This window comes from Callospermophilus lateralis, chromosome 8 (genome assembly GCF_048772815.1).
Source record: "Callospermophilus lateralis isolate mCalLat2 chromosome 8, mCalLat2.hap1, whole genome shotgun sequence".
In the NCBI taxonomy this organism is placed as follows: domain Eukaryota; kingdom Metazoa; phylum Chordata; class Mammalia; order Rodentia; family Sciuridae; genus Callospermophilus; species Callospermophilus lateralis.
The window spans coordinates 31,390,773-31,410,055 of record NC_135312.1 but is presented as its reverse complement, the minus strand read 5'-3'; the positions used below and the strand labels follow the sequence as shown (position 1 = coordinate 31,410,055).

The 19,283-nt window shown below is 36.5% G+C and overlaps 1 protein-coding gene across 4 annotated transcripts in view; it reads right to left on the bottom strand.

The window, feature by feature from the left end:
* Window positions 1-2,689: 2,689 nt before the first annotated feature.
* Window positions 2,690-19,283, bottom strand: part of Nsun7 (NOP2/Sun RNA methyltransferase family member 7) — a 29,201-nt gene continuing 12,607 nt past the window's right edge. For 2 of the 4 annotated variants that reach the window (XM_076864955.2, XM_076864954.2), the window contains exons 7-11: window positions 16,483-16,626; window positions 15,955-16,056; window positions 12,237-12,354; window positions 3,789-3,912; window positions 2,690-3,328 (exon numbers count right to left, since the gene is read on the bottom strand). In XM_076864955.2, coding sequence (XP_076721070.2) covers window positions 2,690-3,328; window positions 3,789-3,912; window positions 12,237-12,354; window positions 15,955-16,056; window positions 16,483-16,626 — 1,127 coding nt within the window. The remainder of the gene's footprint in view (window positions 3,329-3,788; window positions 3,913-12,236; window positions 12,355-15,954; window positions 16,057-16,482; window positions 16,627-19,283) is intronic. The other 2 variants (XM_076864956.2, XM_076864957.2) reach the window with 2 other exon arrangements.

The following is a 19,283-nucleotide window of genomic DNA, read 5'->3' as shown; positions in this document are numbered from 1 at the left end:
TAAATTTGAGTCATTACCCTGACCTTGTTTGGTGGACAGGCAGCTGCCATTCTGGATACACAAGCCTATCGAGTCTTCTGCAAGCAGTCGTTCTAGGGTTAAAGTATTTCAGCACAAAGTCTGTCTCATTTTCTTGAAGAACTTAACCTCAGAGAATGAACAAAAGAGGTGTATTGGCGCTAAAATCCAAAAGGTAGCTAGAAAAACCGACTGAATCTGGTCTAGTTCAACTTTCAGACACACAGAAGAGGACAAGGAAAAGGTAAAGTAGGCACTACTGTTGGTCTTGCATGCCCCCCAGAGTGTTCTCTCTCCACCTCATCGCCTCCCAAGGGCAGTAACTCAACAAACTTTCATTTTGGTTTCAGGGTTTTTATGATAGTAAATAGTTTCAGGTAAAACTCAACATTTCCTATTGAGATATCTAAACACCAATAATTTGCTTAGTGTTTTGCAAGACTTTTACGTTCAAGCAAGTAAAATACCAAACAAAAAATGTTAGTGTGATCCATATTCTTCACTACAATTCTCTCATGTAGCTTTTATCCTAAGTTCTTTCCCTGTATTTAAATAAGTGATCCTGTTTACCAAAGTATTTAAATAAGTGATCCTGTCCTGCTTAGAATATTCTCAGACTAAAATGCAAGCTTAATTAATGAATGGTTTAATTTAGAATCTCCATAAATTTCTAAAGAGAAAAATAATTTAGTACCAAGAGGCATGTTAGGAACTACTGAAAATAAGTGGCTTCAAAGTTGTGACATGAATCACATGCAGAGGTTATAAAATATCCTGAGCTGTTTCATAACAGTGAGAGTTAACCCAGAAAATACACTTGAAAATAAAAATTTCAGACCCTGTGCTTCTGGACAATGGAATCATTTGCAGCCTAGAGTTGGAGTGAAGCAGGAAAAGGATAAAAGATCCCTGGGAGGGGCTGGGGGTATGGCTCAGCAATAGAGCACTCACTTAGCACATGTAAGGCACTGGGTTCGATCTCAGCACCACGTAAATAAATAAAGGTATTATGTCCAACTACAACTAAATATATATATTTTTAAAAATCTCTGGGATAAAATATCAGCTCTTCACTGAACAATGTAAAATTAGGCTGCCCTGTCCTCCTAGAGGCATGGGGTCCCCTAAGCTAGATTTGGGTGGGCGTAAGATAATGAAACACCCCCTAATAAGTCTGGCTCAAGTAAAAGAAGTCTTTTCTTTGAGCTGGGGCTGTAGCTCAAGCAGAGCACTTGCCTAGCACATGTGAGGCACTGGGTTTGATCCTTAGCACTGCATAAAATAAACAAAGTAAAGGCATCTGTCCATCTGCAACTGCGAAAAAATTTTTAAAGTCTTTTCTTCACTTACAGTTTGTAATGAAATGTAATCTTCAGCTAAAGGAAAAATCAATTAGTACTACTAAAATGAAATTCACCATTTTGCTTTTCTCCTCACTTCAAGTGAGAAAAGAATAACATAGTTGAAACAGACCTAAATATTCTACTGAAGTATCACCTGAATTGAGCATTCCAGAATTACTTACACTTAAACACAACTGATTCTGGAAATAAAACTTTAAATTCAAACGTCATCAACATGTCTATGAACTTTAAACAAGATTTATAGTTTAAACCTATTTAACGTTAAACATTTTGTTACTATGATGAAAAATAATCAGTAGACCCAGAAACGATAATCATATCAATTTTGGCAGGCAATTGATAATACATTTAAGATGAATTGACATTTAATATAACAGTGCTACAATATATTTTAATTGTGCATCAGAAATGATTTACCAAAGTTTGATTACTGTGTGCCATTTGAAACAATTTGAACATTTTGCTGTATCACCTGATCTTTGAATAGAATCAGAAGTCTTTATAGGTTTCTTCAATAATAGATATCACTTGTATTCTTTGACAATAGATATCACTTGTATTTAACAGTTTTGTCCTCAGAATTATGAATGTTTTGATGGAAATTTGCTCAATCTTTTTTTCAACCGTGTTTGGCATAAACAGGCAGAAGGAAGGGGTGATTGTGCTCACTCAGTCCACTCAGGGTCCTGGATGCTCTTCCTACGAGAGACCCTCTGAATCGACACCTAAGCAATGCACACATGGCGTTCTGGAACTTCCTGGGCTTCCTACTAGTACTCAGGCTCAGTCATGTTACCAAAACTCATGTTATGCCCTGTTTCAGGAACAGACAAGTACTTAAGAAAAAAAAAATCAATCTTGATTGTGATTGGAAAAGTTCAGCTAGGACTGCTTAGACACTGGCAGGGTGTTCCAGAGCTGGTGGGAGGGCCCTGCTTTCAACTGACCGCCCTCAAAAGTGAGTGAAGAGCAGCCTGCTCCAGAGAGACCATGTTTCCCTTCAGGAGAAATTGCTGAGCTTTAGCCCAGACTGGAAATCAACAGGAGTGAGCCAGTTCTGACAGCGGGGTCCAACAGATCAGCACTGAGCTGCTGCAATCTGAATTCTGCTTGCTTACCCTCTCTACATTATTGTCTCTCTCCTGTTTTGATTCTCTGAAGGTAATATCACAATTAGAAGATACTAAGTGACAAAAGGATGAGTATCTTGTGTAGCTATATCTCACCTTCTGAGAAATACCAGACTTTGGGAAGAAAAAAAAAAAAACAAAACGCCTGTTTCTGGCCCTGTCAAAAACATGGGGCAGTCAAAGCCATGGTCGAGGACGCCTAACTAGGGAGGAAGGTAAGTTTTCTTTAGGTTTCTCCCCTCTTCTGGACGCTGATGGTGTGGGAAGGTAGCCAGGCACACCAGTCTTGGGCCTAACCCAGCGATAGTAAAAATGCTGATTTGGGACCTGAGATCTGATGCCTTGAGGACTCTGAAATGGCAACATTACTGGAGGCAAAACAATCTCAATGGGTTTCAAAGCAATCATTTTGTCTTCTGGTCGAGGTCGTGTGAAGTTGGTGTGCCGTTCACACGGCTTGCAGTGACAAGTGTTCTTCGTTAAGGTGGGTGTCAAAGGATTGATGATAGGCTTGCTGGGTTTCCTGGTCTGTGTGGTGGCACCTACTTGAGATGCATTTTTCTGTGGATTAAGTGCTTTTGTTATTAATGCCTCTGATCTGTTAGTACTCGTTTTGGTTTCTCGATTCAGGAACTCGGCAATTTTCATTTGGATGCCATTATTATCATTGGCAGACGGTTTGGACAATGATGTTTTTGATTTTTTCCTCCTCTTCTCCCGTTTTGATGATTTCCCCAACTCAATCCCGTCCAGTAGCCCTTTTGCTGCAGCTCGGGCCAAAACATCTTTCACAGACACTGTCTCAGATGGGTCCCGCTACAATTAAAGAAGCATTTATTACTGTGGAAGGTAACTATTGTGCATATGGCAAATATTTGTCAATGTTTTCAGTGAAAATAAATAGAATATAATATTAAAATAAATGGATTTTAGGCCTAATACATGCCATAAACCTCAGCAAATGACTTCTTTTTAACTTCAATTCTCCCATTTATAAACTTGATAGAATTACACAGCTAATTTCTTATGTCAGAGAAGATGCCCAATGTGTTAACAAACTGCTTACAGAGGTGGGCATAGAGGGCAGGCAAAAAGAAACACAGAACATAAGGTATCGGGATTACTTGCCATAAAGCTTTTTCTTGCCCTTTAGTTATTTATGAAATATAAGCACAGCATTTCAAAATGTTCACAGGTTCCTATGTTCCTCTTGTGAGGCTCTGCCATTCCCAATTCCAAAGTATGACATGGACTGGGATTGTTTTTGTCTCCTTACCTCTCTTGTTAAAATAGAGAGAAAACAACCATTGGTAGTTTCAGATTGTTCCATTCTGAAAAACTTATCCTTAGCCAAGTGTATTTCTTTTAAGGAGCATAGAGGAAGAACAGGAGGACTGAGCCTGCAACGGAAATGAACAAGCTTGAAACAGCTGGAATGGCTTCTTTCAAAGAGAGGGAAAAAGTATTTTGCAAATAAATTTCTTGCATTATGTTTTACCAGTGATACAAGTAAAACTTCCAAATAAGAAAAAGTGCTGAAGCAGCTTTTCCCAAAATAACACATAAGGAAAAAGCTCTACTATTTCATATTAGCTTAGAACTCATTATACTTCCCAAGTTCTGCATCCTTAAACAACTATGCCAATGACAAACTTTTAACTCAAAACTTCTTTCACCCCTCAACTAATATGTTATCAAAACAGGTAAATATGTATAGGAGTCACAAAAATAGAACTCCAAACTTCCTATATTTCTACATTGTCAAAATATGAAATATAGGACTTCCTTCTTTCAGTTACTTTTTGCACAATTATAATAATGTAGTCTATCATTTTAACTACATTATTCTTCCAATATCTTCGTGGGTATTAATGGATTAGTTATAGAGTGTTCAAGAAAGTACATAACAAAAGATTTTATGTCAGAAAAACCTAATTTAAAATAAAATTTTGGTTTTTATATTTAATTTCTCACTTAATAGTAAGTTCATGAAAAGGTGATTCTTCTAATTCCATGCTTTTAGGATTAAAATGTATTTACTGTGTCAAAGCATTTTAACGCTTAATCCACATGAATTCAAATATCAGGAAACTTTTTTATCAATAATTTTGTCTATCCTGACACTTAAAGCCAGTTTTAAATTTATATTTATTATTTGCCTATTAGGTAAAAAGTGCATGAATAAAACCTTAATTCAAAGAGTTTACAGATTAGTTGAGGAAACAAATCCATTTACAGTAATCTGAAAGAGACCATCTGTGGATGCTGGGCCAACAGAGACAAGATACAGAAGAGAGTAAGGCCAGTTCTTCCTGGCCCAGGCAGAGGGCAAATGTGAAGCCTTTGCAGAGGAAGTGATACTGAAGTTGTGTCTCGAAGAAAAACGTAGGTTCCCGGTAATGTGAAGAAGGTGATTCTAGACAGAAAGCACATGCGCTATGAGAATGCACGCGCAGGCACACCAAGTATTTCCATGGATCTGCATCATAAGGTGAGTGATGAGAGAGAGGTTGCTTAGCAAGGGGCAGACACACATGACCTCAGATGACATGCTAAAGAGTCTGACAACGGATGGTGCTAAATAAACAAATGAGGGCAAATGGTAGTGGAACTTATTTGAAATCAAAGAACTAGGGGTTCTGAAAGTGAGAGAGCCAGCTGTTTCTCACCAACCTCGTAACCAGCCAGCAGTTTCTGAGACTATTCATACAGGCTGAGTATCCCTGATCTGAAAGTCTAAAATCCAGTATGCTTCAAAATCTGAAGTTTTTTGAGTGCAACATGATGCCACAGGTTAAAAAAAAAAAAAAAAAAAAAATTCTATACCTGACCTAATGTGAACAAGGCACACTAAAAATACTGCATAAAATTACCTTCAGGCCATGTGTATAAGGTGCCCATGAAACAAATGAATTTTGTGTTTAGACTTGGGCCCATCACCAACATATCTCACTTTGTATATGCAAATATCCTCAAATCCCAAAAGACCTAAAATCTGAAGTACTTCTGGTCCTAAGCATTTTGGATAAGGACACTCAACCTCTATGTGCTTGTTCTCTACACAGTAGAAATTATTTTTAAAAGTTGATTCACTCATAGGTTAAGAATAATCAATGAAAATAATTATTTCTTATCAACCTACTTAGCTCCAAAATGTAAATATGAAGGTTTAGATTTTTGTTAATTTTAGTTCACTGATAACATTACTAGTACCTAGAAGAATGCCTGGTACATACTAGGTATTCAATAAATATTTTCTTAATAAAACATATTATTTATCTACATATATGCTGTCTTTCTTAATAATAGTCCATAGTTAAGATTGATCAACTTATCTTCCAGAAACTGCTCCTACAAAATAGTTTCCAAATTCTAGCTTACAGCCTATTTCTTTGAATAAAAAAAATTAGATCATACCCAGAATCTCAGTCATCCCTGATTTAGATGGTGGCATTTTGGATTTTTTTTGAGTTGATGATATTTAGATGAAAATTTGGATTTATAGTTGATCCTGGAATGGATATAGACTTTTGGAGAAGTTGAAGTGGGTTTTGGAGAAGTTGAGGTGGGTTTTGGAGATGTTGAGGTGGGGTGAGTATATTTTGTATGAAACAAATATCAATGTTGGGAGGCCAGAGAGTAAGCTGTTGTGGGTTGAATAGTGTCCCCCCGCCAAAAAAAAATTCATGTGCACTCAAAGTCTCAGAATGTGACCTTATTTAGGAATAGGTCTTTGTAGATATAATTAGTGGAGATCACACTGGGGTTGGATAAATCCTGAATCTGATACTAGAATTCCTATAAGGAGAGTTCACAGAAACACCCAGGGAACGAAGGACATGTGGAGATGGAGGCAGACAGTAGAGTGGGACAGCTACAAGGTAAGGAATGCAAAGGAGTGCCAGCAACCCTGGAAGCTAGGAGTGTGAATGGAACATCCTCCATCAGAGGCCCCACAAGGAACTAACCCTATCGACACCTTCATGTAGGACTTCTGGTCTTCAGAACTGTGCAAGAATAAATTTCTGTTGTTATAAGCCCCCAAGTTTGGGATAATGGATTTCAAAACCTAGGAAATTAATACATATGACAAAATGGATTTTGCAGATGTAATTAAGGTCTCTAAGATATGAATATTATCTAGGGAGGACCTGATCTAATCATATGAGCCACTGAAAGCCAATCTAGAGGTCAGATGGAATATCCTAAAGATTCAAAACCCAAGATTGATAGGAAACACCTGTGCTGACATGAAGATGGAGGGATCTTCATGGCAGGGAGTGAAGGCAGCCTTGGAGTTGAGAGCAGTCTTGGGCTGACAGCCAGCAGGGAGGTGAGAACCTTAGTCCCACAACCAGAATGGACTTTGAATGGACTGTTCTCCAGAGACTTCAGCCTGGCTGATATTCTGACCAGAGAACTCAGTTATGACATGCCAATCATCTGGCCTCCAGGACCATGAGCTAATTAATAACTGCTTTTAGCCACTAAGTTTGTGGTAATCATAATAATAATTATTATTACTAATATATATAAATATATATATATATATATATATATTATTATTATTTTGGTACCAGGATTGAACCTAAGGGTACTTAACCACTGAGCCACATCCCCAGCCCTTTTTATTTCTTGTTTTGAGACAAGGACCCACTAAGTTGTTTAGGGCCTGGCTAAGTTGCTGAGGCTGGCTTTGAACTTGTGATCCTCCTACCTCAACCTCCTGAGTCACTGGGATTACAGCTGTGCACCACCACACCTGGCTAGTTTGTAGTAATTTCTTAAGCAGAAATAGAAAACTAATACACAATAGCTCACATTGAATAAGGCAGGATGCCAGATGGCCATAGTAAACAGTAGAAGAAGTATTAGACTCAAAGACATGAGTCTGCTATAGTGGATATCCTATTTTCCTATTAAATAGACAGGAAAACCCTCCAGATAATACCCTTTATGGGAGCAACAGGGAAATGCTGGTGAGAGGAGCACTACATAACAGCACTGAGAAGCTCTTCTGTAGGTGAAATGCTGTGACAGAACTGGGCTCACTGACAACAATGAGGACACAAGCATTCTGACACAAGAAAGACCAGAAAAGCCCCCAAGTTTGGGGTAATAGGTTGCCATCAATAGCCAAGTGTGGACACTACTGATTATCATAATAAGTACCAAGGAGTAGTAGCAATCCAATTCCTCTCAAGCAATGCTCACCTTCCTTAGCTTCCACCTTAACTAGGTAACAGAATATCTGAATAGAGAACATAACCTAGCCCTCAAGCTCAAGGACTGGTCAGTATTAGAAAATACTTAGCTCCCCACCATGTTAAAATGACAGATGAGAACAAGCATTTGATCTGATCAATTAAATGCTGCAAAGGCATTTGATGAAACTAGGTATCCATTAGGAGTTTAAAAATCTCATCGTGGTACTGGCTTAATTATAGACACACAGATCAATGGAACAGAATGAGAATCCAGAAAGAAGCTCATACACTGATAATTTTTCAACAAGGAGGCCAAGACCATTCAATCAGGGAAAGAACACTGTTTTCAACAAATGGTGCAGATACAACTGCACAGCAACATGCAAAAGAGTAGTCAGACCCCCGATTTATACTATATGAAACAATTAATCAAAATTAATAAAAATGGATCATAGATCTAAATTTAAGAATTAGACTAAAAACTAAGGCATAAAGTTTTAGACATAGGCAAACAAAAAAAATAAGCTATACTTCACTGAAATTTTTAAGACGTATGCATCAAAGAACACTATAAGGAATCCAAAAAGTAACCGATAGAATGGAAAAAAAATGCAAATTATTATGTGTAAGGGTCTGTTATACAAGAGATTCTTTTAACTCAACAATTTAAACTAACCTAAATTTAAAAACTGGGAACAAAGCCAGGTGGGATGGTACACACTTATTATCCCAGCAACTTTTGCCAAGGCAGGAGGATTGCAAGTTCAAAGTCAGCCTAGCATATACATGGTTTGGGTTCAATTCCCAGCACTGCAAAATAAAACTGTCAATAGACATGTGTCCTACGAAGATATGTAAATGACTAATAAGCACATGAAAAGACACTCGGCATCATTTTTTAAAATTATTCATTTATTTTTATGTGGTGCTGAGGATGGAACCCAGTGCCTCACCCGCACTAGGCGGGCACTCTACTACTGAGCCACAACCCCAGCCCTACTCAGCATCATTTGTCCTCAGAGAAATGCAAATCAAAACCACAATGGGACATTATTTCACACTCTTGAGGCTCACCAGGGGAAAAAAGAGATAGAGAGGGAGAGAGAGAGAAAAGAAAATAAACAAGCCTTGGTGAGAATGTCAAATGATACAAGCACTTTAGAAAGTGCAACAGTTCCTCAAATGATTGAAGAGTTACCATTTTACCCAGTAATTTTACCCCTAGGTATATATCCAGGAGAAATGCAAACTTACATCTGCACAAACATATGTACAAAAATATTACAACAACATTATTCTTAGCATCCTAAAGATGGAAACAATCTAAATGCTCATCAACTGATGAATGGATAAAATGTGACATATCCATACAATGGAGTGTTACTCAGCCTTCAAAAACAATGAAGTTCTCAGACTTCTACAACATGGATGAACCTCAGAAACATCATGCTAAGTGAAAGATGCCATTTTGGGGGCTGGGGATGTGGCTCAAGTGGTAGTGCGCTCGCCTAGCATGTGTGAGGCACTGGGTTTGATTCTCAGCACCACATAAAGATATTGTGTCCACCTAAAACTAAAAAGTAAATATTTAAAAAAAAAAAAAAAAAGAAAGATGCCATTTTAAGCTGGGCATGGTGGCACACGCCTGTGATCCCAGCTGCTCAAAAGACTGAGGCAGGAGGATCACAAGTTCAATTTGGTGAGACCCTGTCTCTAAATAAACAATAAAAAGGGCTGGGGATGTGGCTCAGTGGATAAGTACCCCTGGGTTCTATTCCTGATACCGAAAAAAAAAAAGCCATTTTGAGGGGATGGGGAAGGAGTATTTTCAGAAAAACTAAAGCTCGATCAACACTTTAGTCAATTATTAACTATAAAAGAGAAAAATTTTAAAGTATTAAAACTGGCAAAAGCATTTATAGGGGTTAGTGCATAGCTCAGGGATAGAGTGCCTGCCTAGCATGCACAGGCTCTGGGTTGATCCCCAGTACTACCAAAAATAAGTAAGTAAATAAAATGTGTAGTTTATATGAAAATAGCTGAAAGCACTAATATACAATAAGATTAAAAAAAGAAAATGAATAATTCAGTTGAAGAAGTGGCAAAGTATATGAACATAAAATTTACAAATTAATAACAAGTATGACAATTAAAAACTACTGAACATTTAGTATGTGCCAGGTACTGTTCATGTGTTCATATATTTAACCTCCACAAAGACCTACTGAGGTAGATAATGTAATCAATCATATTTAATCTAATTTTAATGTTTTAATTTTTTGCCATGCTGGGGATCCTACCCATATGCTAGACAAACTCTCTACCACTGAGCCACATCCCCTGCTCTCATTAACTCTGTTTTACATCATCCTTTCCCTCCTCTCCATTCTCAATACCCTTCTCCCACTTACACCTGTTACCTACCTTGTTTTAGTACACTGTCCTGGAATGTTAATTACGATCTACAAGAGGCTAAACAAAGGAACAACCCAAGAATGCAACTGTCTTCTCCCATGGTAAGAAATCTTTAATTGGGTGTGAAACTCTGGCAAGTGCTCACCACTGAGATGCATCCCCACCTCCACCCCCAAAGCTCTGTTCTTGAACTAGCTTGCTTCTTTCTTCTTTCTTCTTTCTTCTCCTCTCCCTTCCCCTCCCTTCCACCCTTCCCTTCCCTCTCCTTCCTCTATTCCTTGCCTTTCTCCCTCCTCTTCCCTCCTTTCACTTCTTTATATCTATGTATCTATGTTAAAATTAAAACTTAGAGGTAAATCACATTAACTTATTTCTTTGAATTAAAAAATAAAGTCAGATTTTTTTTTTGGGGGGGGGGTACTGGGGATTGAACCAGGGACCTTGAGCATCGTAGGAAAGTACACTAGCTTGAGCTATATCCCCAGCCCCTAAAATCAGACTTTTTTTTTTTAAAGGTAAATCTGGTTTTGACAATGAGAACTAGTCTTATAAAGTAAGTAACAAATGCATCATTTTTCCTTAAATTAAATAGATGAATCTGCAGGTCCACAGATTTGATAGAAATATATTTCAAATATAAGTAATGTAATATTCTTAAAAACTATTATTTCACAACTTTTAAACTTATGAAAAATGTTAAACATCAATTTTAAAACATAGAAGACACATAGTTATTCAAAAAAATTTTAGGGAGTTGAGAAAATATGTTTGAAGACCACTCCCCACTACACTACCCAGTCAGTAAACTGAAACATGCTCAGCCTCACTAACAGAAAAATAAAGTTGATCAACAGTGAGATCTTATCTTTTCATCCCTCAGATGGGTGAAGATTTAAAAGTCTGATGAAATTCAACATTTATGAAGCTGCAGGGAAACAGATTTATAAGAGTGACTATTTTGGTGGGTCATTTAACAATAGCAACTAAAGCTTAAAATATGCATATTCATTGGTGCTGGAAAAAATCTAGAAGTCTATAAGTCAAACTGTTAAAAACAGTTATATTCAAGAGGGTGGAATTTGGAAAATTCTTATAGATTAGTATTTTGTAAGGTGAAATTTTTACAATAGAGGATGGAAGTAGGATGCATTGGGCTTAATACTAGGATGACTAAAGTCCAGAATGAGTTGCATATTTCTAGGAGAGTGAAAGGAAATAGAAGCAACAGGTGGATGGGTGATCAGAGTAGATAACACCTAATGTTATTTAATCATGCAATATCAAACATGCAATACTTATTCAACTCTTTTTTTTTAAAGAGAGAGAGAGAGAGAGAGAGAGAGAGAGAGAGAGAGAGAGAGAGAGAATTTTTAAAATATTTATTTATTTTTTTAGTTTTCGGTGGATACATCTTTGTATGTGGTGCTGAGGATCGAACCCTGGCCGCACGCATGCCAGGCGAGCACGCTACCACTTGAGCCACATCCCCAGCCCCTTATTCAACTCTTAAGTTCTACAACTTTAGGCTATTAAGAAATGATTCTTACAGACCATCTGCTATATTTCACTAGGCAATTTTTCTTAAAGTCCACAGTTCAGAGTGTAATGTTAATGCTCTTTCTCTCTATCCCTACCTTATTGCAACATTTTTCCATAGATAACTCAGTTATTTTTACCTCAATTCTGATGGATACCAAAGATTGCAAGGGCTTAAGAAATGTCTATTTTCAGATATGAGTTTCTGTCTATTTTCTAAGAATATTTTTTATATTAATTTGTATTCTATGGAGGTATACATGTATCTAAATCAGGAACATAAAATTTGGACCCAGTTTACCCAGAAACCAATCAAGTCAAGTCCAAAATGCTTTTAGCTTTAACAATAATAACAAAAACAAAAGAATCTTTTAATATGCAAGAAAATGTTTGTGCCATACTGTTGTAAAGGCTTTACAAAAAACCTACTTTAAAGTTATAAGAAGTTAGGGTAATGATCATAGTAAAGTCTAATAAAAAGCAGAATATCTTATGTAACTTAGAACATTATATTTGTCATTTAAAAAATTATTTGAGTTGTTCAGAAGAATGCCTTCCTTTCTTACCTATAAGGTTGTATTTTAGCCCCTTGGTTTTGAAATTCCAATGCTTTCTTCACAACAGCTTCATTTTCTTCTGGATAAACTGAGCATGTGCAGTAAACCACTGCTTGAGCTTTAACAACTATATTTAAAGAAGATTTAATTAATATAATGACCCCATAAATGATCCAATGCAATTTATGTTTCCAGACATGTATTTGGTACAAACACCACAGAGTTCTAATGGGAATGATTTCCAGAGATGCTTGAACAGCTTCTTTTAAAGCAGAAGCTTATACTAGCAATGTGGTCTATGGCCAGTAAGTAATAGAAATCCAGATGGATTGTATGAAAGTTGAAAACTGAATCAATATGACCAATCTAGTTGCAAATACAAAGAAATAAATGCTGCAGATTCCCATGAGCTCAATACTTCCAGTCATTCCTTCATAAGCTTTATCACATAATTGGTTCAGAAAACTCCAGAAACGTATAGAAGTCAGTCTGAATCCCAATTCTGTCCTTGCTGTGGCATGAACCTGGGAAAATTACTCAAAGTTCCAGATTTTTCATCTGTAAAATTAGGTAATATATGATCTGCAATTCACTAATGTATTCATACCAATTGAGCACCTACCACATTCCAGGCACTTAGGCTTTGGTATACATCAGTGAACAACAAAAATGAAAATCCCTGCCCCTAGGGAGCTTCCTTTCTAGCAGAGGATAAATACAGTAAGACAAAGAAACAGAAAAACTATTTAGGTGATAAAGCAAAGCAGGGGTGGGAAAGAGTTTCAGGGGAATGCTATAATTTTAAGTAGGCTAGTTAGAGCTAGCATCACTGAGATGAAGGACTGTGGGTAGACTCAAAAGATTAGAGAGCCAGACACAGAGATAACTAGGGAAGGATATTTTAAGGTAAGGGAACAGCAAGTTTAAAGGAATGTTCAAGGAAAGTGAAGGTGGCCAGTCTGATCAGAGCAGAGGGAATGAGGACAGAGTAGCGGGCAATGAAGTATTTAAATGTGGGTCTGAGCACCAAATAGTAAGGATGTGCAGGCCACTGGATGATGGTTTTCAGTTTGATGATAGGAAGCCATTTGTTTTAACAAGATCATTCCAAATGCTGTGTTGAAAATAAACTGTAGACGGCAGTGGTGGAAGCTGGTAGACAAAATAGAAGATCATTGCAGTAAACCAAGAGTGAGGTGATGGTATGGATGTGGTGGTAGTGGTGGAGGTGACTGGATTCTAAATATATATTAAATGTAGAAGTTCCTTTGTTTTCTGACAGGCTGGCTGAGGATGTGAATAAGAGTCAGGGACAATGCAAAGCTTTTTCACCTGAACAAATGGAAGACTGATATCGTCATTAACTGAAATGGCAGTTCTGCAGGAAGAACAGGACTTTCATTTTGGATCTATCAGCTTTGAAAGGCCTATTAGTCACTAGCTGGAAATGGCAAGAAGGCAATTGAAGATACAGACTTAAGAGTTTGGGGAAGAAATTTGGGAGTCACGCAGAGGTGTTTAAATTCATGAGACTGAATAAGATCATCAAGGAAGTAAGTATAAACAGAGAAAAAAGAATCCTAGACATGAACTGTGACATACTCTGAGGCTAAAGAGAGTATCCTATAAGGAGGATACTCGCTATAGGATAGCAAGCCAAGGAGATGGGAAATAAATTGAGGTGGTGTGTCTTAGAAGACAAGTGAAGTAATGTGGGAAGGAAGAGAATATGATCAATTAGGTCAACTATCACAGCTAGATCAAGTTAGATGAAGACTGTGAGTTGATGTAACAGCATGTGGGAAGGGGGTCACGGGTGATCTTCACAGGACCATCTCAGGTTGGTGGCAAGAGTGTAAGTGTGATAATAATTGGCTCAGAAAAGAACAAGAGGAGAGATTTAGAGAAACACTGTTCTCAAGAGAAGGGCAAGTTATAGGAGAAAAAAGAGAACATTCAAAGAAGTATTAAAATATAGGGATTTTTGTTGAAGACAACTATTCTAGAAAGCACAAAGTAGGAGACAAGGACAGACAAGGGGATGTGGATGAAGACAAAAAAGGGAATATTATAGATCTTATTCAGATGAGGAATGACCTGGGTGTCAGGGGCTTCTCAAGTTAACAGTCCTTGGTAGTATAAAGGACATAGTGAGAAGTGTCAGACATGGTTTTAGAAAACAGAGTAGTGGCAAGACTGAGTTTAGAGAGCAAAGAAATTTGGGGAGCCTAGCCACCTTGTTACTGTGTTCAGAGAAGGCATGGAAGCTAAGGGAGACGATTTTGTGAGGATTAAATAAAATATAAAAAGTAAATAGCAGGGTGCCTGGCAAACGATTGACCAATAAATGTCCAAAACTTTAAAATGTAGCTGGGCACATAAAAATGTAGCTGGGTACATGCCTGTAATCCCATCTGCACGAGAAGTTGAAGCACAAGTTTGAGGCTAGACTGAGCAATTTACCAAGACGCTGTCTCAAAAAAAAAAAAAAGAAAAAGAAAAGAAAAACACTGAGCATATAACTTAATGGTAAAATGCCCCTGGGTTCAATCCCCAGTGCCCCCCAAAAATTTTTTAATTATTTTTTACAACTAATAGGAGAAATGATCATAGTTATCTTTTATATGGTCAATTTCAAATGGAAACTTTTAGTAATTTCTATGAAAATTGGGAGTCCAACCCTGATAAGGCATTACCTAACATTGTTTTATGGGAAAATTATAGAACTTAATTTACTGATTATCTTCCAGTGATGCAGATTTCCTAATCTCAAGGTTACCAAATAATATGTTTTTTTGGCATCACAATAGAGTGTATGTCACTAAAATCCTTTTGCTTTTCATGATTCTTTCAGAAGTCTTTTTAAAGCTTTAAACATTCAATTAAAATTTGATGAAAGTGCATTAGTAAAAATTTTTACTTACCAATCTCCTGATTTTCTAAACCAACTTATTTCATAGTTCATATATATATTTTCACATTCAAATTAATGTTTTTAGCAACATTAACCAAAAGAACAGACTTCCTCTCTGCTACTTTCCCTTATTTATATTTCATGTATAAGTCAATATCTTTATATATTGAATTATCTATACTCAGACTCATCTTTGAGCCTTTATTTTAGAAACATCTATTTATGTTCATAAGCCTAACATCCAGTTCAATTCCTGACCCAGAATAGGCACTTGATAAATATACACTGACCTAGTAAAAGTTTATTGGTTTCTTAAAGACTTCCAGATTTCTTTGTTCACCTGTGGAAAAGCAGTGGCACTCAAAACCCAAATAGAGTAATTAAAGCAATGATATAAATACTTAAAGAGCCTTGTTACTCAGATTTCAGATCAAGAATTCTGGGCTTTTTCTATAATTCTGGACTCTATTCAGCACTAAGAGAAATAAACTTTGGATTAAAATATGGACTGCAGAAGAGTTGGTAGGTGTAGGTAAAATGACAACAGAAGAATATGTCAAGTAAGAAGTTGAAGATCAGAAATAGGGAAGATGAAAATAAACAATTATGAATGTACATAATTATTTCATCTTAATATTAAGAAATTATTAAATTATGCTAGCTTATGTTTAAAGTACGTTTATTTAAAAGGCAAGTTAAGTTTATAAAAATAAACTTACTTGAAGGCACTAAGACTGTATGTTCTAGAAAATTTGTTTTGGTTTCTAAGATTAACACTGTATTTTAACAATGTTGTTCTAATGACAGACTTACATTTCATTGCATGTGCTAGCTGTTCATATTGATGTTGAGCAAGAACCTGAAGTTTATCTTCTGAAGTACCTCCTTGAGAAAGATCTTTAAGTAAATCTGTATCTAAATTTTAAAAACAAGTAAATACTTTAAAATAAATTACTATTAGGTACTTTTCATATATTGACGTTATTATACTATTTTTCAATCATTTTGACTATTAATGAAAATTTTCATGGAAAATACTTACTAAAACTAAATAACATTAAATATTGGCTTAAAATTTTAAAAATTAAGATAATTATGTTCAGTCTTAGTACTATTTTTCAATAAGAATATTAAAAACATTTTGTTTTACTTAATTGATTCTCCCAAGTTTTCTTTGAGAGAATCAACTAAGTAGCTATATAAGTCATTTAGATTCAGAAGAAAGAATTCATTCAATCTGTAGGCTAATGCAGAAAAGAGAAAATAAAATTTATTTTCTAAAATAGAAATTGATGGGCTATCATCAACTAATTTCAATAATTTAGAAATTAAAACAAGTACCTTCGTGTTCATTTAAAATAAATTCTATTGGATTACTAACACCCAGATCTGAACAACGAGGCAACAGCAGAATCACTTTAACTTTCTGTAACCTCTGATCTTTTGATTCAATGTCAGTAAACGTCTCAGGAAGTATTTCAATATCTGAGGGAAAACACAGAAAATTAATGTAATTTAATTAGCTAAAAAATCTAAATGCAATATAGTGGTACTGCTTTATGTATATATAATATATATATAATTTATCTTAAAACCCTTAACCCCATAAAAACTCATTTTATAGCATTAGGGCAGAGTATTCTTTGATAATCTCCCAAAGCTAATACAGGAATTTTCTTAATAGATGCTATTTCCACCGGAGAATGATTTTCAAATGTAAAATTAAATTTCTTATTCTGAACTTCAGGTTCAATCTAAAGTAGCATGATAGAGTAGGGGAAATAGGCTTTAGAAACAGACTCAAATTTGACTCCCAGCTGTGTGTCTTAAACTCTCTAAGCCTCCATGTCCTTATTTATGGACTGCAATGGTTTCTTTATGCAAATGGTGAACATCAAGACAAAGTTGGTAAGCTTAGTATGGTGTCTCATATACAGTTCATATACAGTAAGGATAGTCAATAATATAGGCTATTTTCCCTTTTTCATTTTTACCCTTTATATTCTGTCATCCCTGGGGGGAAATGGCTGTCAGGAACATTTATAAGATACAGTCTGAGGTGCTAAACCTACAGAAACAGGCATGAAATACCATCCATACCTCTAGGGACCTTGTATGTAGTTTGCGAGCATCTGTCTCTCTAGGTGACAACCATGTGTACCTCTGCTTTAAAATCAACCTTCTGTTTGAGGCCATCTTGGGCAACTTAGCAAAGCCCTAAGCAACTTAGCAAGACCCTGTCTCAAAAAATAAAAAGGACTGGATATGTGGCTTAGTAGTTAAGCACCCCTGGGTTCAATCCCCTGTACCAAAAAACAAAAACAGAAAAACAACCCCCTGAGAAGAGGGCAAGTTTATCAAAGAAATAAGCTCTGATTAACACTGCCAAGAACCACAGGGATAGACAAACACCGGAGAAGAAAAGTCCTCCTCTCTTCAGCTTCAGCCTTGTAGTCTCTAGGACCCGCTAATGGCTGAAGCAGCTGGCAATGGGGAAATGGATTATGCAGAGTACAGTCCCAGTATCACAAAATTCAGGAGGTGAAGAAGTAACTGGCCTAGTTTCTGAACACACTTTTTCTTGGTTCTTCTCTCATGGCTCCCTTTCTGGATCCCTCTTATTTAACTTCCTGATCTCTTAGTATTGGCATGTCTAGGAGTTAGCCTTTGGGTTTCTTTTCTTTACTACAGCTATACTCTAAGTACACAAAGTATAGTGGTTAGGACATTAAATATTATCCACTAATGACAAGTTCTAAATTTATATCTCTAACACAGACTACTTTGCTAAACTCCAAAAAGGTGTACCTAAAAGCCTGCTTTACATTTCCACTTAATGTTGAGCAGACATCTTAAAGCCTAACATGAGGCTGAGGATGTAGCTCAGTGGTAGAAAGTGCTTGCCCAGCATGTGTGAGGCCATGGATTGGAGTCCCAGAACTGCAAAAAGCAAACAAGCCAACAAAAAACTAACATGACTGAAAGCCTTAGTGGATCCTGACTCTTCCCTTCTCTCACATCCCATATCCAACCTAATAAAGTGACTTCAAGATAAATTCAGTCTGTCATTTCTCACAACCTCTGGCATTATCACCCAGGTAGAAGTCAATATCTTTACACACCTGCCCCCTTTTTTCTTCTTCTGATATTTGAGCACATGTTGTGTAAACAGCAATGTTAAGTAGGTGCTGGCCACCTACAATTTTCATTACCTTGGCAATAGATGTTTCCCTCTTATATGCATGCCTATGAACAATGGAGAGGGCTGAGACATGAACAACATGCATGGTTTGAAGGAAAAACAGAAATGCAGAATAAAGAAATAAGCTTTGTTTAGGAGGCCAGCAGATTCGTATTTCAAATTCTCTTATCACCAAATCTGCTAATTCTGAACTTTTCACACCTGCACTTTTAAAAACTGCCTAACTTATCTCTCCATTAATACCCTTTACCCTAAACTATTTTTCAAAGAGTAACCAAATACTGGTAAGCATGTCACTCTTCTGCTTGAAATCCACTAATGAATTCCCATCTCATTCAAGGTCAAGTCCTTCAGCATAGAATGCCCTATTTTTGTTCCCAGATATACCCTGTCACCTCATCATACTCTTCACTCAAGTCTGCTCCATCCCTATCACTTCCTTACTGTTCCTGGAACATGCTAAACATGCTACAACCTCAAGGCTTTTATTCTTACTATTCCTCTGCTTTGAATGCTCTTCCCACATATATCCCTCAATTTCCTCAGGTCTCCAACAGTTCATTGAAGTCTCCTGTCAAATACCCTTTATCAGAAAGGCCTTTCCTAATCACCATCTGTAAAAAAAAAAAAAAAAATGAAAAAGAATAACCTCTTTACAACACTCTCTATCCCCTTAACCTATTGTTTCTTCATGGTTCCCCCCCAATCTTTCTCATACTATAATGTAAGCTTCATATAAAAGCCGAATTTGTTTCTTGCTGTATCCCCAAAAATACACTAGTGCCTGATACTTAATAACATGCATCAATAAACATTTGTTAAATTAATAAATCATTAAAATTTATTGATATACATTTCCTTTTATTAATACTATTCTACCTCATCCCATTAATATTCTGTCTTAAAAATTCCTAGCCAAGCGCAGTGGCACATGCCTGTT